The sequence below is a fragment of the Saimiri boliviensis genome, chromosome 2, assembly GCF_048565385.1.
Source record: "Saimiri boliviensis isolate mSaiBol1 chromosome 2, mSaiBol1.pri, whole genome shotgun sequence".
In the NCBI taxonomy this organism is placed as follows: Eukaryota; Metazoa; Chordata; class Mammalia; order Primates; family Cebidae; genus Saimiri; species Saimiri boliviensis.
Genome location: NC_133450.1, coordinates 93075395 through 93094792, shown reverse-complemented (window position 1 = coordinate 93094792; position 19398 = coordinate 93075395). Strand labels below are relative to the sequence as shown.

The 19398-nt window shown below is 40.6% G+C and overlaps 1 protein-coding gene across 2 annotated transcripts in view; it reads left to right on the top strand.

Moving 5' to 3' along the window:
* The window catches only part of PELI2 (pellino E3 ubiquitin protein ligase family member 2), a 173781-nt gene that overhangs the window by 10509 nt on the left and 143874 nt on the right, over positions 1-19398 (top strand). Inside the window, exon 1 of one of the 2 annotated variants that reach the window (XM_074393898.1) lies at positions 3576-11424. The exons of the other annotated variant lie outside the window; for it this stretch is intronic. Coding sequence (XP_074249999.1) covers positions 11414-11424 — 11 coding nt within the window. The 5' untranslated portion in view covers positions 3576-11413. Of the gene's footprint in view, positions 1-3575; positions 11425-19398 lie in introns of those variants that run through there. 2 annotated transcript variants of the gene reach the window in all.

Genomic DNA, 19398 nt, shown 5'->3' with positions numbered 1-19398 from the left:
GGTAATGTCGGAGTGGTCCCTGCCTTCATGGAGCATACAGTCCACCAGGAAGGAAGCAGTTTAAGCAAACCTGGCAAGGTGCTGTCAAGGAGAAGTACAGGGTTTCATGTGCAGTAGGGGACAAAATTGGTTTTTGGGGGAGGGCAGGTTTTTGTGGGAGGGAGGGATTCCATGTCAGCAGAGATGGGAAGGGAGAGTTAGCCAAGGTCTAGCAAGGGCAGAGCAGAGTGCCTTTAGGCATATAGAGAGGTTGACGGGCTGAGAGGCTGAGAAATATCCAGCGCCTCTGGAATCAAAGGGGTGAAAGGGTCAGTGTGATGAGAGAGACTTGAAAGAAAGGACCTGGGCCCAGTGAAGACTGAGGCCTCTGGGAGGGGAAAGCCCTGCTCACATTTCCAGGTGTTATTCCAGACTTTTCCTCCTTCTGAGTTAGGTTAGTAAACTAATCCTTAGGACCCAGTCTTGCTTGAAATCTCCAGATAGGCTTGTTTCTCTGTTGCGGTTCATTTTCCTCCTAGTTTGTCTCACTTCCCCTGCCAAAGAACAGTTGCTCACATTGGGTGAGCGTCCTCCTATGTGATGGCGACAGTAAGGTGAAGTAACATGATCCATCAAATCATTTGCACACTCAGTGGTTTGCTTTGGAAACTTGTGCTGGAACCATTGAATGTGTTTGGGTTAAACCCCGCTGGCAGAGCAGTTAATGGTCCAAGACCTCTTTCCTGTTACCCATTCGGACAACTGTTTTCCAGAGCCTTGCTTTCCCTGGAGGCCCAAGGGATGGGGTCCCGAGTGTGTTGTCTGCCATAGCTCCATGCTCTTTCCCTGCGTCTGAGGATACAGAGTGTGCCCACCAGCTAGGGGATCGCCCTCAGAAGGCAGAATGAGCTGGTCTTTCTCCAGGCTGTTGTTTCAAGCAGGGACAGGCTTGTCCCTCTGCCTTGGGGTCTTGGCTGTCTCTTGCTGAGTTGTAGCAGCAGTCGTGTGGGGCAGGTGGGACTGGCATTTTGCCCCCAGACCAGCCCCTCTGAGGGTGTAATTGATCCCATTGCTGGAGAAAAGAGCAGAGCAGATTTCTGGCCTTGTGTTTGCTGCAGGTGGGGGTCTTGGATCACTCAGGGGCTGCCCTGCTTGGCCCGGTTGTGTTCCCGTCTCGACCTTTGCCATTTCTCAGGGTGCACCACTCCCTTTTGAATTGACCTGGAGGTTCCTGGTCAGAACCTGCAGTTTAAAATTATTCTTAAAAGAGGAAGCATCGAGATCTGAGTTTTTTTTTCTTTTCCTGCGGAGATGAGGAAATTCTGGCTAGACTCTTGCTGCTTAGTGGCCTGGTTCTTCCGGCTCCCTGGAGGAGGTAGCCGGAGACCTGGCTCCTGAGCCGCGATGATATCTGCCCTTTATTGAGTGCTGATTCTTAGCTGGGTCCCTTGTAAAGTGCTGCTCGTGTGTGGCCTCTTTAAATGTTTACCAAGGGAGGTAGGTACCCTCACTCACCATTTTGTAGATGAAACTGAGTCACGATGCTTGAGAAGCCTGTGCAGGGCCTCATGTGACAGAGTGCTGATTCCAGCCTAGGCCCTTCTGACCCGCAGTTGTTCAGTCCTGCCTGTACTGTGTGTGTCCCAAAGCAGTTTTGTATGTTTTTATTTTATTTTTAAACCGAATCCTTGCCATACAGGTTATTATTCACCGTAGTGACATTAAACTTCACTCGTTCAAAGAAGTTACCAGTAAGGTTAAATGCTTTTTTCTTGCGTTTACAACTTACATTTAGTTTTCTTTGGAAGTTGCCCACATACCTGTGTCAACCACCTAAGTATTGTGCTCCTAGTATGTTTTCAGAAAATTAAATATATGTTTATGAGGGAATAAAAATGAATTCTCATATCTGCTCTATTTTCCTGAAGATGTTATAATATATATAATTATATTTCGTATTGAATTGATGCTTCAGTATGAATTGGATATTGGGTAAAGGCAGGAAAACCTGCCTTTATCATCCACAAGAATTCAAAGTTCATTTCTCTAGTTTTTGAGACGATCCATTTTGTTTCCTCCCTCCAGAAAAGCTCTCTAACCTTTTTAGCTGTGGCATGTACCCTGGAAATCTTTTTGCTTTTGTTGCTGTTGTTGGTCATTTAGACTAGCATTTGTATTTTGTTTACGGTTTGAAAAGGGGCTTCAAGTACTTTTCCTCTCTAATAAAGGTCTGTCTTTGCCTGGGACTAATGTCACTGTTAACGCTGATTTTTCTTTTCTTGTCTTTTGATCTTCCTGTTAGGATGGACTGAGGGAAAATCCCATATAGCTCCTATCTCCTCACTAACAGTACTTTCTACAACTTGTTCCAGCACTGGCTCTTGGTTTAGCTGATTCAAAAAGCATAGCCCAACAGCAGTCCAGGAAAAGTGCCTTTTATTTGCTTATTGTGAGTGTTAACTTAGACCAGATGCCAGCTCTAAGGCTTTGATGAAACTCAATTGACTTAGACCCTTCTGAGAGCTGGCATGGCTTTACACTGCATAGTTTCAACCTTCCTGTGAGAGCAGTTAAGCCTTTTTGGTTACATAGGTGTTAAGGCACATATGACCCAGAGTTTCTGAAAAACATTCTGAGCAAGCAGGCATCTTAAGATATCAATTGGTAAAATACCAAAGGACAAATACAGCATCTTGATAAGTGGTATTAGATGTTATATGGGGAAAACCAGAGACCTGGAAGCTCTGCAGGGAAGTAATTCAATCATCAGGTTCTGCTAATGTAATAAGCGACTCAGGGGTGAAACCTGAGTAGTTTACATGCACCAGAATGCCCTTCAGTTGAATTATTGTCTTATCATGGTAGTCTGCCTGTACACTGCTGTTTTGAATATTACAAGGCAACACAGCTCACTTCTTTCCCAGATGGAAAAGGCGCAAATCTTCATCACCTTCGTCATTTGTTTCCTCCTCTTCCCACTCCTTACCTCCCTTAGTCAAAGCTCATATTTGGGGCTTATTACTTGGAAATCTTGTCCAGGATAATAAAGCATACAGACTTGGTGTTGTTTAAAAAATAAAACTGTCACTCCACCACACTCCATCCTGGGCGACAGTGTGAGACCCTGTCTCAAATAAATAAATAAGTAACTAAGTAAGCAAGCTCTTTAGTTGTCCGAGTTCAGGAGAGAGTTGCTTCTCTCTTTGCAGGTAGTGAGGAGGTCTGAGCAGAGGCATTACCCCTCACTGAATTTTCCTTGCTCCTGTGCAGTTTACTAATGATAACTTAGTAAATTGAATTTGGCGTCTCTTGCCCCGTGTGAGAGGCTTATAAAGGGGCCAGGCTCCTTCCACATACCATGTGCTCCTTTACAGCAGGCCTGGAGGAGGCGATGCCATCCCCATTGAAGAAATGAGGAAATGCCGCTGGTGCCCAGACACCGAATGACTTGTATAACTCTGCACAGTCAGTAAAGGATTTTGAAGTTCAGGAATTTGAATCCAGATGTCAGATTCTAAAGACAGGGACCCCAGTCTTGCAAAGTCCTGATGAAGCTTCTGCTTTTATCAGGACTTTGCAAGACTGGAGTCCCTGCCCTAAGGCTGTATCATTGTCCGTAATAACTTTTGATAGAGATCAGGAGGATATAACATAACGTTTTACATTAAGGTCTGAAGTTTCGATGATGACAGTGGAAATGCTGGAGACTGCTCCGTGAGACTCCTGTCGTGGGGTGGACAGCTGTGTAGGCGGACAGCCCTGCTGGAGCCACCCCCGCCTGCTGCTTGATGGCTTGGCGGCCTGCTTCTGTTCATGTTCTGTTCATCTCCTCCAGGCCCATGGAAAGGGTCAGAGAGTGCCTGCCCCTGTTTTTCCTGTTACCTCCATTATCAAATCCAGACAATAGAGCTCAGCTCCCTCAGGAGAAGGGCTTTCTGTCGCCCTTTCAGCTCAGTTTAAGTGAATGTTTCTCTGATCTAATTGGGTCTTTTTATCTACTTGAACACTCACCATGTTGGTTACCGTAAATCACAGCCTTTTCAGTTTTGCTTGTGAAATTATTTCACCCCAGTTTCCCCTAGGTTAAGCCAGTTTTAAGTTATGATTCTTACAACTTTTAGATGTGGACAGTAATCATTAACACAAATCATTCAGCTTTCTTCAGTAAAAAATTTGTAAATGGGATTTTTTTCTTAAGGCAGGCCATTTATATTGAGGTAATGTGGTACTAATTTAAAAGGCCGTATACTAATTGGACACATAAATTGTATTAAACTTTTGGAAGAAGAAAAATTCTTCCAAATTTTGGAAAAATCTTCATCTTTCTTTAATCCATGATGCTAATATTATTTGCATTTTTTTCACATTCACTTCTAGTTATTATTCTGTGCATTCACTTCTAGTTATATGTCCATATACGTATTTTCATACACCTCACTTTATCCATAGCACGTGTGCTGCTTTTTAAAGTGTTAGCTGACTTTCATTTTTAGAGAATTTGATTAATGCTAAAAATCATTTAAAATAAGCCAAATATATTTTTTCTTGATCAGAGTGAGGTTTATGTTAATCGGTGAACACAAGTCTGCTTTTTTGGGCAGGTTGAGGGGCAGCATCACGAATTGCCATGGGATTTCGAAAGTCCCTATATGTTTTAACAGGTTATATGGGAGGAGGAGAAACAGGCTTCTGTCCTCTGAGATCTTTAGAAGATCTCTGAAAGACCCAGCATGTATGCCAAGGGCATGGCTTATGAAAATAAGTCTGTTAGGTACTTAGAGGAAAGGACACTACATTTTACACACATCCTTCCCAGGCGAGCTCAGGATCCTATTTTCTGCCCTTGAGGCCTTTCCCCAACCCTCGTTACATGTTCATGTAACTTTCTCCTTTTTCTTCATGTTCTGTGCTTTGGCACATGCAACTTCTTCTGCCTGCTACACAACCTGCTCAACCGTCAGGATGTAGCCCGGGTGTCACTTCCAGCATGATGGCCTTCTTGACTCCTCCCCCTTTTCCATCCAGTCAGGAGCAAGGATTTCTAGTGAGCCTTCTGTGCCCTGTAAATGTCCCCTCCTTCAAGGGCCACGTCAGGGCAGGGCCTGGTCTCATTCAGCGGTCACCTGTCCCAGTACCTGGTGTAGTACGTAGCACCAGGTAGAGGGTCAGAATGGATCGGAAATATGAACATTCTCGTAAGGATGTCTTCTTCCTCCTTTTTTCTGTACCCTCCTGTAGTTTTAAAGTGTATTATTTGCTTGAAAATGGGTGCTTATTTTATGTACAGTTCTTTAATTAGCTTCCTAAAAGCATTCTCCTTTTTGTGTCTTCCAAGGTAAGATAGATTGTAAAATTCTTCAGCACATAAATATAATAAGTACTCATTGACAATTGACAGTCTCGTCCTAAAGTGAGATGGTGATAAATTTTAAATTTTCCTTCTAAACTTTAGGAAAGAGAAGGGGTTACTGTCCTAAGTACAGAGATGTGGCCTTAAGCTGACAGTAATTTCAGCTTTTTGCTTTAAATAATCTTTCTTAGTATGTAGTATTAAAGTCTCCCCAGAGAAATCAACAAAGTGAAACATATTTTGACAATGATAAAGCTTTATTTTTACTCGAAATTAGTTGCTCTGGTTTCTTATCTTTTCATTCTGAAGTCACAGATAAATATTCTATTATATTTTCCTGATAGTTATCACATCTGGCTTTTGCATTTGTATGGTTGTATTTGTGTTTTTACTCTGCATTTTCTACTTTGCAGCTCCTTTCCTTTGATTCTTAGAGAACGTTGTGCTTGTAATCTGTATGTGACATCTGCTGTTCAGCCAATTTTGATGTATTCTTTTTTCATGTCCCTACAAAAATGCTTGCTATTCATTGACTTTTTACCTCCGCCCTGCTCCTGTGTCCAGAGCAGCTTGTTGTATTTGAAGCAAGACAGCTGGAGTGATACCATGAGAGCCAGCTTCAGTTTATTTTTTAATTCCTTCTTGTTTTTCTTTAAAAAAAAATCATTTTGAAGAACCAATAATCCTGTCATTAAACTATTTCTTTTTGCTGGAGAGAGTTGAGTACAGCAGGAAAATATGAGCATCTTTCTTCTCTGTTTTTCTTTTATTACACCATCCCCCAATCCAGTTTCCCACACTGCCTTCAGTTCGTAGAATTCTCAAATGAATATTCATCTCCTTTCTCCATTCCTAATCTAGTTTTTGAAGGGACCATGTGAATAATGAAATTTCTAAAATTCAACTTGCTGATAGGATTTATAACAAATAAAAATGGAAATGTACTATTTTTAAAAATTACATGTCCAGTGGAGAGAGCGCTGTGGTTGCGTAAATTATTCCGAATTAAAGTTCTTGATCTTAGTGGTGGTGTCTCAGCAACCCCAGAGCTGTAGTGTAAGTGTGAAAGAGACACAGACTAAAATCTGGTTCCGTGAGCATGTGAGCTGCCGCGCGTGGGGCCAGCAAGCAGAAGGGAGAGGTCTGCTGCCCAGTGTGTGTGCACAAACCTTGGGAGTAAGCCGCAGTCCAGATGATTTGTGAATTGTGGCTCTGTGAAGTGGCTTAATGAATTTGTTCATTTAGTTTTGATTGGATTATAATAAGAGACTGTCTTGTGGTGAGTATCTGGCCGATTATTTTTTGCCTTGTAGATTTTCTTTCTGGTATGTAACGGGTACATGCTCTCAATAAAAAATGATCCAGAAATTGCAGGTATTTTCTCTGAGAAATAATCCTCAAGGATGGTAGCTCAGAGATTTTGAGGGCATGTTGGTGGTTGATGAATCAGTTTATTATTGAAGATCTCTCTAAAGTGAGATTTCTCCAAGAGCTGACATCTTTTGGCTTTCTGTTATAAATGTATCAGCTACACATGGTGACTATTATTAAATGGAAAACAGCCTTTATTTTTCTGATGGACTATATTTCAAAATCTGGAACTGTTGTTTCTTCTGGACCAAAAGTAACTGGGAGGAAAAAAAAAAAGATCAAGACTAACAGTATAATATGCTGTGTATTTTGCTTGCAAAGAAAACTTAACAGAGTGGTTAACAACCTTGGCTTTATGTAGTAAAGACCTCTGTTAACTGGAATGCTTCAGAAATGGCATGCTTATGGACTGTGGAAGTTTTAGATTAACTGATGATTAAGCAGAAATCTTTGTAGAGGATTTTTTTTTTTAATTACAGTTTGCGATTCTACTTTTTCTAACGCAACATATGTAGTCTGCTTGCATCTTTCTTTGATAGATGAAGCTTACCTCATTGATCTTTCTGAACATTAGTGATCATTGGATAACACTGTAAATTTAAAAGACATAGAAAACTGCGACCCAAGAGAATTCTCTGAAAATCCCACTTATACATTTTATTCTTATAGATAAAATTAAAACATAAAAACCAAATGTTGAAGGATGTTTAGCTCTCTGAAAGGACAGATTGTAAGGAAGGCATTCTGTCATCCAGGGTTCCACCGGTTCACTTACACTCTGCATATATGAGTTTTTGAGTATTTTCAAGGGGGTGTAGTAGAGTGTGGAGGTCCACAGTGGCTCTGGTCACACCCGGAGGTTCTGGATTTAGATCACATGGCAACAAAATAAATACATTTCCTTGATGCATCTCCAGTGCCTGTGATTGAGAAGCATCAGTGCTAACTGTCAGATTATGTTTTTAACCTTTTAAACTAGCACTTTCTTGTAATGCATTGGGCTGTTATAAATGAGATTAAATCAGGGTTTCAACTGAGGAGAATTGGGACCAGAAAGCAAAGCTGGAGATGTCATATGTTATATATCATTCTCCAGAGCTGTTTAGTTAGAGGGATGCCTTTTGTTTAAATAAGAATAAAAATAATAATTGGCTACTTCAGCCCACTGACCTTGGAAATTGTTACATCCTCTGATGTAATTTATTGGTGTAACTTATTGAGTGCCAAGGGTTTTAATTGATGCATAAAGCACAGAATTTATATGGGACTCCTGCCAAGGGTCTCCCTCTAAAGTTGAATGTGTCTTTCTTTTCCTCTTTCTCCTTCCCTTCCACCATCCCTCCTATTTCTCTCCCTTCTCCTCCTCTGGTTGTAGTTGAGCACTCTGAGATCATTGCTTTCCAGGTAGACCTTGGCCGTTTGTCGTTGGCAGCTTCTTCTAGGAGTCATGTGGGAAAAACCCACCAATGTAGAATTAGTCCGTTTCTCAGCTCTTTGAAAAACTATTTCACACTTCCTTGTCTTCTAGTTAGAGGTGACGCTGTTCTGCCTGGCTAGTGTCTAGTCTTACATTGACTGGACAGGTTTGCTTGGGTGTTACCTAAACAAAATGAATTTTCACCCACCCAGCAGAAATCTCTACTGCAGAAGAGGTAACAGTGTCAAGTTTACAGCTAGAAGTTAAAGATGGCATTTGTAACCTCTTTCAGAAAGTTTTATGTCTCATCATTAACACAAGCCCATTGTAACCTTTTTTTTTTCTTCTTAGAAAGGCTGTTAAGTGTGCATAGTAACATGAATTTTTTGCTTGAAATTTGAGAAATTTCTTTCTCAGTCATTGGAATGAGTAACAGAGAAAAATGGGCTTTTGGAACCACATAACATGCCATTGCTCTGCCTCTGGATTAAAGTGGAGGCAAAGAATGAAACCCTATGCTACCTAGAGCTTAGTGGGTCATAGGATCCTGTCGCATTGCCAGAAGAGCAGAATTTTTTCCAGGTTCCCTTGAGGGTACTTTAACCTTGGTTCCTTATCACCTCCAGAATATTGCTGATTTGAATGTCTTAAGTTTGATTCTTTGGCTGAAGATCAGGCTAATGCATATAGAAAGGAGCAGTGGAGAGAAGTACATGGTTCCCCCTTCTAGGGTACGGAGCCATAGAGTTATGAAAAAGACCGCTCATATTTGTGTGTGGAGCTCTGATTTGACCATCAGTTGTTTAAAAAGCAAGATTGAATGTGTGATCACATTCGAGGCTGATGGATTTAAGATTTTAAATTAAACTGTTCTGAGTTTATTTAAGTTGCTGATGTTCTTTAGGGAGATGAAAGCAGATTGATCGTGGCAGAGAATTCAGAAACCTTTCAAAGTAGTGCTTGGATCATCTCGTGGAACTATTAGTTGAGGTCAGATATTTCAGTTTGAGGTTGGGATGAGCTCGCCTGCTCTGAGTTGCGGTTCCTTGCCTGACATCTCTTCTGTACCTATGAAGTTACGGGAAGCTCTGAGGTGCATGTTTCCCTTGGGCAGTCTTGTGGCCTCTGTCTTTGCTGCCTCTGTATCCGTGGTGGAGGCTGCTTTGTGTGCTGAGATGCTCCGTGATGTGGGTCAGCCGGGCCACGTGCCTTGCCTCTCCCCAGCCTGCTCTCGCTGCACCAGCTTGCCACTGACGCCTGTGTCTGTCAGGTGTTCACCCGAGCATTAGAGGGCTCAGAAATTTGCTTTTTCCAAGAACTGGCTGTTTTTGTTTAGTCATTTTCCATGAGGAGGTAAAAGTTACTTCAGGAGTATTCTTTGCAAATTGTACATGTATTTGGCAAAAAGTGCTGCATCTCAAAACAGATGGTGCATTTCTACATAGATTTTGACACAAAGCACCATACAGTTGGAGTTAGAGTCAGACCATGGAATTCAAAAAGGCATCTTTCAGGATTTGAGTGTTTTCTCTCTTGGGAGTTCCCTGCAATGTTTTAATCAAAGTACAGGTGATTCTGTGGTTCTTCTTTTCATTCAAAGACTGGAAAGTATTCTTGAATTATGTTCCACAATATCTACCTTTATTAGACTATGAAATGACAGCTGCTTAATGGCATATGATAGTTGTTACTTTAGTAAAACGTCCTGTTTAGTACACATAAGAAAAAGTCAGATCTACTATTGTGATGCGTGAATAATAATGAAATATTAAAATTTTAAAGGTTTGATCCACCAAGCCTGTATTAGCATTTATTCTGTTCAGACTATCACTGACTTATGGCATAACTAAAATATATAGAGGGCACGTCAGTTTCGCATACTGTCAGTCTGGTAATGTCTGTCATTCATTCATTCATCTTGTGCGCAGTCTTAATAGTGTGATTACGGAAACGCTCAGTTCAGGTTGAAACAGTGATTTCTCCTGTGGTGTTGGTTTGTTTGTTTTCTCAGGTGCCTTTCACAGCCTGACTTTTACTTTCCTGCTGACAAAGCTGATGAACATGTGGGGAGGCAATGGGAAAGAACGGGGGTTTACATGTGATTCAAGCTGGTCCAGCCTGACAGGGGACTAGAGGGGTTTTCAGAATTGCAGGGACAGCTGGGTAGAGGGTCTCCCTGGATAAGCCACAGAATCCTTAATTATCTAACAATGCGCCTTGCTTCTCCCACACCCTAAATGACAATGCGCCTTGCTTCTCCCACACCCTAAATGACGGGGCATTACATACCCAGTCAATTTCCTGGTCTGGGGCTGGCTGGGGGTGGAGATAGAAGGGGAGGAAGGAAAGGAAGACAGATAGGCTAAGGGAGGTGGTGGAGTAGGGAGAGGATGGGGGAGGAGAGAGACCTTGTGGGCTGCTGAATACAGTAGGATTGAAAAACAGTAGCTTTTCCTTGTGCTTGGGAATTTTATGGTTTAGTTGTCTTAGGCTAGTTATGAATCTATGAAAATTGATTGGTTTTTCTGTATTTGCTCTGCAGTTGCTTATTTTCTAACGGAAGTACCCTGTACTTTTTCCTTGAGCTATTACAGTTCGTTACTTAGTGACTGACTTCCCCCTACCCGCCATTTGTTGCTCCTTTATTATTGTTAACTTTCTGTTTCATTCCTCTTCTTCTTTGGATACATTTTAAATTTTGGTTCATTAAAAACAATGTTTAGATTTACTTTTGTCAAGTACCTGAAGGACTGGCTTAAAATTTTTACTGCCTTTTATGTTTCAGCTTGTTTCCTCACCACACACACCTTCTTCTGTTTTTCTGTGTTGCAGACTTAATTTTTTTAAAGGTAATTTTCTAAAAATATGGTTCTGCTATCTGGTGAGACTCTACTAGCACAGAGGAAGGAAGAACTGGGCCAGAAGTCCTCACAATAATCATGCCACACGTCATTCCCAGTTCAAAAGTCTTTCTAGTGGGTAAAATTCAGCTTCTTTCTTCGGAAGGAATGGTGCAAACTAGCTTCTTTACTAAAAAATAAGGAGAGATTTTAGTATTTGAGGTTTTGTCATTTAGGGCAGTTCATTGCTGTTAAAACTGTCTTTCATCAGGAATGATGATGAATTAATTCTGAAAATGGACCCCTCTCCTTTCCTCCTTCTCTTTTTCTCTCTAGTTAACGTCCTAGCACGTGTCTGAACGAATTGGAAATGCAGCTCTGTTGATCATAGCTAAATCATGCATCATGACTCAAACATGTATAATTTAGACCTGGGTGCTTCAGTTGAGTGCTCCTATGTCTGAAAGGTTTGTAATTTTACAGAACTGATAGATACTTCTCATTAATGTCGTCAGGACTTGTAAAGAACAGTTTTTAACCGCCACCTCCTCCCCACACACAAGCAAACTCCTTCTACCCCATTGGACTTACTCATTTAAAATGAATTGAAACCATACCAGTGGTCATTTTAAATGAAAGCCATTTGGATATATTCTTGTTAGGTGCAAATTAAACTAATTTTTCAAAGCAGCCAGCGCAACAGTAGATACAATATTAATGTCTCCTTAAGTTCTATTTTGTCTTTACAGTGATATCTAAAAAGAAAAGGACATTATATTTAAGCAAACCTTTGAAAATGACTCCTGTTTTGAAAACAAGTTTTTGGAAGTTTCCAAGTCCAGACTACCTAACGTTAGAGTTATATGCAGATGCAATACAGTCCTCAGTAGGATCATATGCCTGTTTAGGAGGATGTTTGTCAACTTCTCCTTATGGAATAACAGCAGGGAAAAAGAATATTGAAGACTTAAAAGTATTTTTAGTTTTTAACTTTATGCCAAGGACTTAATAGTGTCTTCAGTTTGAAATTTTGGTTTAAATACAAGATGGAAAAATTGATGATGCAAGAGCTACTGCCCACAGGATCTAATGGGCAAGTTGGGGGGTGACTTGGTATCATGGGAGCAGCATCGCTGTTCGTCCCAAGGTTCGGGAGGGAAGGCTGAGAGAATGGGAAAGACGCATGAAGCTGGCGGGTTTGCTGGCCTGGGCATGGGGTTGCTGATGTAGCAGCTGAACGTTGATTTCTGTCCTTTTCCCCCAATTGCTCTATTGTTTAGTTGTCCTGTCAGCTGAGGAGAGCATTCGTTCAGGAGTATAAAAATAGTCGTTGCGTCTCTGGTTTGGTTAGAACCCAATGGCTAAGGGTAAGGTTTGGACCATCAGGGAGGGATGGCTGTTCATAGGGCTGAACAGTTTCTTGGGGAGTCTGGGATTCTCTTGCATAGATGAAAGTAAAACTTGTTTTGGTCAACTTAAGACGAAGCGACTGTTTGATTCATAATGAAAATGCTAAACGTTTTCCAGGCGTTTTTCTGTTCACTGTGTGTATGGATCAGGGAAAATTAAATGTAGGAAGGGATGTCATCGGACCAGAATCTTGTATATGTGCTCTTGTGCCCTCAGAGCTTTTGTCAGGAGGGTCATCAGGACTGGCAAGGCAAGACCGGCTGCCACGTGAATAGCCAGTTAGGCAAATAAGCATCTTTTCCTCTTTGGCCTATTAGGTTTTTTCTGAGGTGGAATTTGCCTCACAGTTTTTAGGAGATAATTTATTTTGTAGACCACGTATTAGTTTGTTCTCACGTGGCTATGAAGAAATATCCAAGACTGGGTAATTTATAAAGAAAAGAGGTTTAATTGACTCACAGTTTCTCATGGCTCCGGAGGCCTCTGGAAACTTATAATCATGGCAGAAGGCACCTCTTCACAGGGCAGCAGGAGAGAGAGTGAGGCAAACAGGGGAAATGCCAGATACCTAGAAACCATCAGGTCTCATGAAACTCACTGTCATGAGAACAGCATGGGGGAAACCACCCCATGATTCCGCCATCTCCACCTGGTCCAGCCCTTAATGTGTGGGGATTATTACAGTTCAAGGTGAGATTTGGGTGGGGACACAGAGGCAAACCATATCAGACCCTGTTCCTGGATTTGAATTACTAATATTTCATGACAAGGAAAATGCTCTGTAGTGTTTTACAAAGGCCTTGATAAGCTTAAACAAATGCAGAGGGTGTTGCATGTAGCTATTCAGTACCACATCAATGTAGTTCTGATCTTTTCCAATTCTAGAGAGTTCTTTCATTAGTGGTGAGCTCTAATTTACTGTGATTTGAGTCTACCTATCCCCCTTTGAAAAAGAGGTCACTGTGGGCTCATAACTTTGGATACCAACACTGATCTCTGCTTCACCTGTAAAATTTTGGCTCACCCTTTAACATTAAAACAAACTCAAGTTTTCAAGTAAATAGGCAACAAATATATTACTCATTTAGAAATCTGTTGGGCAGAATCAAGACATACTACTTCTTGAATTCGGTTATCTGTAAGTGGAGGCTTGCTCCTACCCACTGCACTGTCTGAGAATATGGTGGGCTTGTAAGAGGAAACTCCCACTGAGCCATTAGGCTCGCATTTACCAGTGAGTCGTCCCTGGATGTCTCACAGTTGCTAAGTTGTCAGAGTTAGGAATTTAATACTTAGAAGTAGTGGTGAGCTCCATGAGCAGCGTGGGGACTGCATGATAGTAGTATCCTTGCCCTAGAACCTGGCAGGTGCCTAGAATATTGTGGGAGCTTAGTAGAAATTTATCAAACAGGAAATTAATGAATCAATCTTCCATACCCTTCTCTTTGCATACACATTTACACATAATTACATATACATTTCTCTTTTACAAAATTCTCAGTTTGTTTTTTTTTTCCTTCCAGACCAGTTCAGTTCCTTTTTTCATTTTAAATGAAGAGGATGAGGTTATGGCATACTTTTTTTTAAAAAAGCACTAAAGATTGCTATTTATAATACTTATTTTTAATAAAAATAGTAGTACATAGCCTTTGTGTTTCAAATAAAAAAGATGAAAAAAAAAAAAAAAACAACCAACTACTGCCCTATTTTTTTAAAGTTTAAAAAATTATAGGACCAGATTTAGATCTTTTTAAACTACAGCTTTTTTCTTTGCTTTTATATTTGGTCTTCGGTAAAAATTGTTCAGCTACTACAGAGAGTTCCCATATATCCTTCATGCTTCTTCTAATATCAGTTTTCATGTCCATGGAAAATTTATGGAACTTGGAAATTAACAATGGTACAATATTAGTGCTGAAACTACAGATCTTACATGAGTTTCACCAATTTTTCCCCAATCTCTTTTTTTCTGTCCTATAATCCAGTCCAGTATCTCGCATCTCACAGACAGTCCAGTGTCTCTTTACTTCCTTCTAACCTGTGACAGTTCCTTAAGTCTTTCATGACTGTGACTCTTTTGTTGAATACTGGTTGGTTATTTTGTAGACTGCCTCTCCATTTGGGTTAGTCTAATGTGTTCTTGTGGTTAGGCTGAGGCTATCCAGGTTTGTTGAGAAGTCCACAGAAGTCACGTGTTCTTAGTGTATCACAGCAGGATACACTGTGTACAAATAATGATGAAATGTCTTACCTCGATCACTTAGTGAAGCTGACGTCTGCTTATTTTTCCTCTGTAGTTATTATTCCTTTGTAATTGATAAATATCTTGGGGGAGACATGTTAAGATGAATTTTCATGTTTTCCCTTAGACTTTCACCCACTGATTTTTAGCATCCATCGGTAGATTTTGCCTGCAAGTATTTCTGTGATGTTTACCTAATGGTGATTTTATATTTCCTTCGTTTCTTTTATGTTACTTAGAGTTCTTCCTTCCGGAAGATCTGTCCCTTCTCCTCCACTTGAATATTTATTCAGTTTTTAAATATCAAAATGGAGTTTTGGATATTCATTTTTTCCTATGGTTGTAATCCAAAGAAGTGGTTATTATGTACTTTTTTGCTCAAACGGTTTCAGCTTTAGCCATTGTCAGTTCCAGCAGGTTGGCTCCTGTGTCCTTTTGACATTCCCCATTGGGCATTTCCTTGATTTTTGGCACCGTGATGATATTTCAGGGTCACCCCTTATTTTCCCTGTCCCTCCCTGTAATCAACCACTTTTTCACTGAGCCTTATTTCCTTTTATAGGAGGATGATCTTTAGAAGCTAGGATCTGGGTGCTAATTGAACTCATTGTTACTGGATTATCATTGCTCCTAGACCCTCTCAGTGGAGAGCTAGGAAAAAGATGCGTGTATACGAGCCTATGCTTGAATATACATCTATATTTATTTCTATATACATGTATCTCTATGTGTGTGTTTACTCATACTCATACTGTACTACCGCTGATTCCAGTCTACCACCCTAAGAATCATTCTAGCCTTCTCTCTTCCCTTATTTGTAACTTTTTCATGGACAGTGAGAAGGCCTGGTTCTCATTACTGTTTACTTCTTTGTTCAATCCTGTTGTCTCATTGAGGATTCAACCAGAGAAACGGAACTAGCAGGAGATAGATTAAAAAGATTTCTTGCAAGGAATTGGCCTATGTGTTAATGAGACTGGCTAGGTGAGTCCAAAATCCATAGAGCGGGCTGCCAGGAAAGACGGGCTAGAACTCTTGGGCATGAACCACAGCTGCTATACACAGGTGGGATTCTTCAGGGAAGCCAGAGTTCTGCTCCTAATGCTTTTCCTCTGATTGAATCAGGTCCCCACAGGCTATCCGGGAGAATCTCCTTTATGTAAATATAACTGATTATGGACTTTAATAGCATCTACAAGATACTTTCAGGGCAGCGTGCAGATTAGTGTTTGACTGAATAACTAGGGACAGTAGTCTGGCTGAATTGACACATAAAACTGGCCATCACACCTAATATATGCGTAATATAGTTACAGAATTGTTAATATGATAGACATGATTGTACAATTTTGTTAAAGTATAAAGAATTGTAAAATTTATGGACATGATGAATGTAAAATAGCACTATTCAGATCTCTAATTACACCTTTTATTTATCATCTTGGGCTTCGTTGCCCTGTTACCCCAGCCCTGTCTTTCCCTGTAACCCCAGCATTTAGTATGGGGCCTGGTACAAGAATAAAAGGAAGAAGGTTTTCCATCCTAATGTTTCTTTATTACTAACATTACTCTTTGCCAGTGTTTCCGTTACAGGAGAAGAGGGATGTGGAAAACCCAGTTTGGAAGGGGTTAGAAAAAGACCAAAACGTGGGTGTTAAGTTCTGGATTGTAGGTGTATTGCTGTAAAGAACTGCCTGAGACTAGGTTCTGTATACAGAAACCAGGTTTAATTGGCTAACGGTTCTGCAGACTGTGAAGGCAGCATGGCTGGGGAGGAAAGCTTTCAGTCATGGAGGAAGGCAAAAGGCAGGCACGTCTTCACGTGGGAGAGCAGGAAAGAGAGTGAAGGGGAAGGTGCCACATACTTCTAAACAACCAGATCTCATAAGAACTCATCAATCACGAAGCAGCGCTAGGGGGATGGTGATAAACCATTAGAAACCACCCCATGATCCAATCACCTCCCACTCGGCCCCACTTCCAATATGGTGGATTATAATTCAACATGAGATTCCGGTTGGGACACAGCCAAACCATGTCTTTAGGAAAATGTTTCATAAATGTTCTTTTCGCCTCTGGTTAATGTGGAAATAGTTCACTAAATGACAGATGTGTTTGATTCACAGAATGCCTGCTTTCCTTCCCTTTCCTACAGCTTCTTTCCACTCCTTCTACACGTTCTGCTTGGTTAGGTTTTATACCTTTGAGAGCAGGATAACTCCCCCTAGTTTAAAGCGCCGGAATAGATTAGCGGAGGGCGTTATCAGACAGCAGCAGTTCACAATTTTGTTATTTTGGAGTAGCGGCAGAATACAAACTAACATTTATTCCACCAAATTTTATGAGGGTTTTTCCTATGCCATGCATTTGGGCTACAGAAAGGAAAAGATATGACCTCTGCTATGAAAAGGTATATATTCTAGTGTACTGTTTCTCTAATTTGTGTAACATATGGTTCTGTTTCAAAGGGAAAAAATTATCTGAACTCCCAATGTTGACTTACGTTACCTTTGTTATAATATTACTTAGGTATATAGGAACCTGTAACTAGGAATAAGCACCTTATGCTTATGTATTTTTTACAGCTCTAAACCAAAGCCAGTTTGTAATGAAATATAAAACTATAAAGTCATTGAAATTCAAATTTACTGTATTAATTTAATGCGACAGCTGATGATGTTTTGCTAAAACAAAAGCATTATTTGCAATACAAAATGTATTGACTCATCCAGACAGAGGTTTTTGAGTTCAGACTACCTCTCCTGCCGTGGGATGACTCATTGTTCCCCGTTCTGTGTTGGAACTGCGGAAGTCCTGGTTCTTGTGGAGTGCGGTATGATCTCATTTGATCTTCTGTTGCCCCAAATGCGTCATCTGTGTAGCAGGTCTGCCTCTTGTTTTTTTTTTTTTTTTTTCCCCCCTCTGGTGACAAACAGTGGAAATGGTAATCATTTGCCCCATCGTGACTCTAAATGCAGTATAAACTGGGACATTAAGAAAGAAGATTTAAAAATAGATTTCTTTACATATTGTGGACCCCTAAGAATAGATCCATGCATCTCTCTTGGAGAAGCATTGGTTCAGTGGAGAGAGAGGTGCAGACGTACTTTTGCCATATGGATGTGCTCATTGCTGTACTTGAAGTTGTATAAGGTACAGTCTGATGGTAGGAGAAGGTGTTAGCATTGGGTCGAAACTTAGTATGCCAGGTTGACATGTAGAGGAGAGCATTTCCAGCAGAGCTAACAGCATGTACACGGTCATGGGATCTGGGAGGAATGGGGTGGTTCTGTACTATTGGAGTATACTACAAACTTGGGAAGTTGAAAGTAGCATCCTATCACGGTCTTCATTGTGGAATTCTTCTGTTTGCATGCTGAGAGATAAACTTTACTCGTGTTGTGACAGTATAATATAAAGGTCTTCATTTTTTTGTTTTTTTCTTCTTTACTGAGGTGTTCTTCATATGCTATGCCTTACCTACTTCAGTGTACAGTTCAGTGGTTTAGTAAATTTGTATATTGATTTATATATTCCTCATCACAGTCCAGTTACAAATACTTTCATCACTGTACCTGCCAGTTAGTAGTTAATTCCTGTGTCCATTTCAGCTCCAGGCAACCACTGATCTGCTCTTTGTCTCTATAATTTTGCCTTTTCTAGAAATTTCATAATGTAGGATTACACGGAATTTAGTCTTTTGTGTCTGGTTTTTTTCCACTTATCATAGTATTTTCCATTGTCATCCATGTTGTAGCATGTATCAATCAGTACTTACTGCTTTTTCAAGTGATATTCCATTGTATGTCCATACCACATTTTGTTTATGTATTAATCAGTTAATGGACAGTTGGATTGTCTTTAAGTGTTGGCTGTTAAGAATAATGCTGTTCTGGACATTTGCGTGCAACTCTTAGCATGGATGTATGTTTTTCTTTGGTAGATACTTAGTGGTGGAATTGCTAGGTCTCGTGATAAGGTGCTGTGCCATCTTACTGAGTTTACTGCGTTACTGGCAACAAGCTATAGTGTTGTCATTTGCATTTATGGTTAACAGCAGCACATGTACATGGGGCAGAGGGAAGGAGAAGATAGGAAAATCACTGGTGGGATGGCTTCTTTGTCTCTTACTTAACATTCTGAATTTCTACGCCGGCACCAAATTGCATAGAATGGCGTTCTGAGGAGATGCTTTACTCTTTCTGAAGTTTAGTGTTTATTAATTCTTTTTCACTTTATGAGCTCTGGTTTTATGTGAAATATTTGTTGATCATTGGAATCTGGAATACCTCTATAGGGATCCCCAGTGGGCTAAAACAACACCCTTATAATTCTCTGTCTTATGAAATTCCCTGGCCCCAGCTTTGAGAGCATTAGAGAAAACCTGTAAATATGTAGGAGGAAGAGCAGATATTTTGAGGTGTGTGGTTTGACTGTGTGTTAAAAAGGAAAACTAGAGTACTGTTATGTCATTACCCACGTGGTATTTTGAGCACGGCATTATTAGTCTGACAGGTCGTCGTGGAATCAGATTTGGTACAAGACTGAATGGTCTATGTAACCAAACCTGGGAACAGTTCAGTTTAGCTTTGGTGTTTTAATAGCGTTAGATGGGAAATAGAGATTACTCAGTACCTTTTGGTCATAGTATACAGTTCAGCCTCAGATTGTTATCTTTTCCTGGTAAGTCCCCCTCCTTGCCCTGGATTCTATCTCTGGGCAGTTGGCACTATAAGCCATGCAAACCAGAACCTGGAGGTGAGCCCGGATCCTTCCCTCACCTCTCACA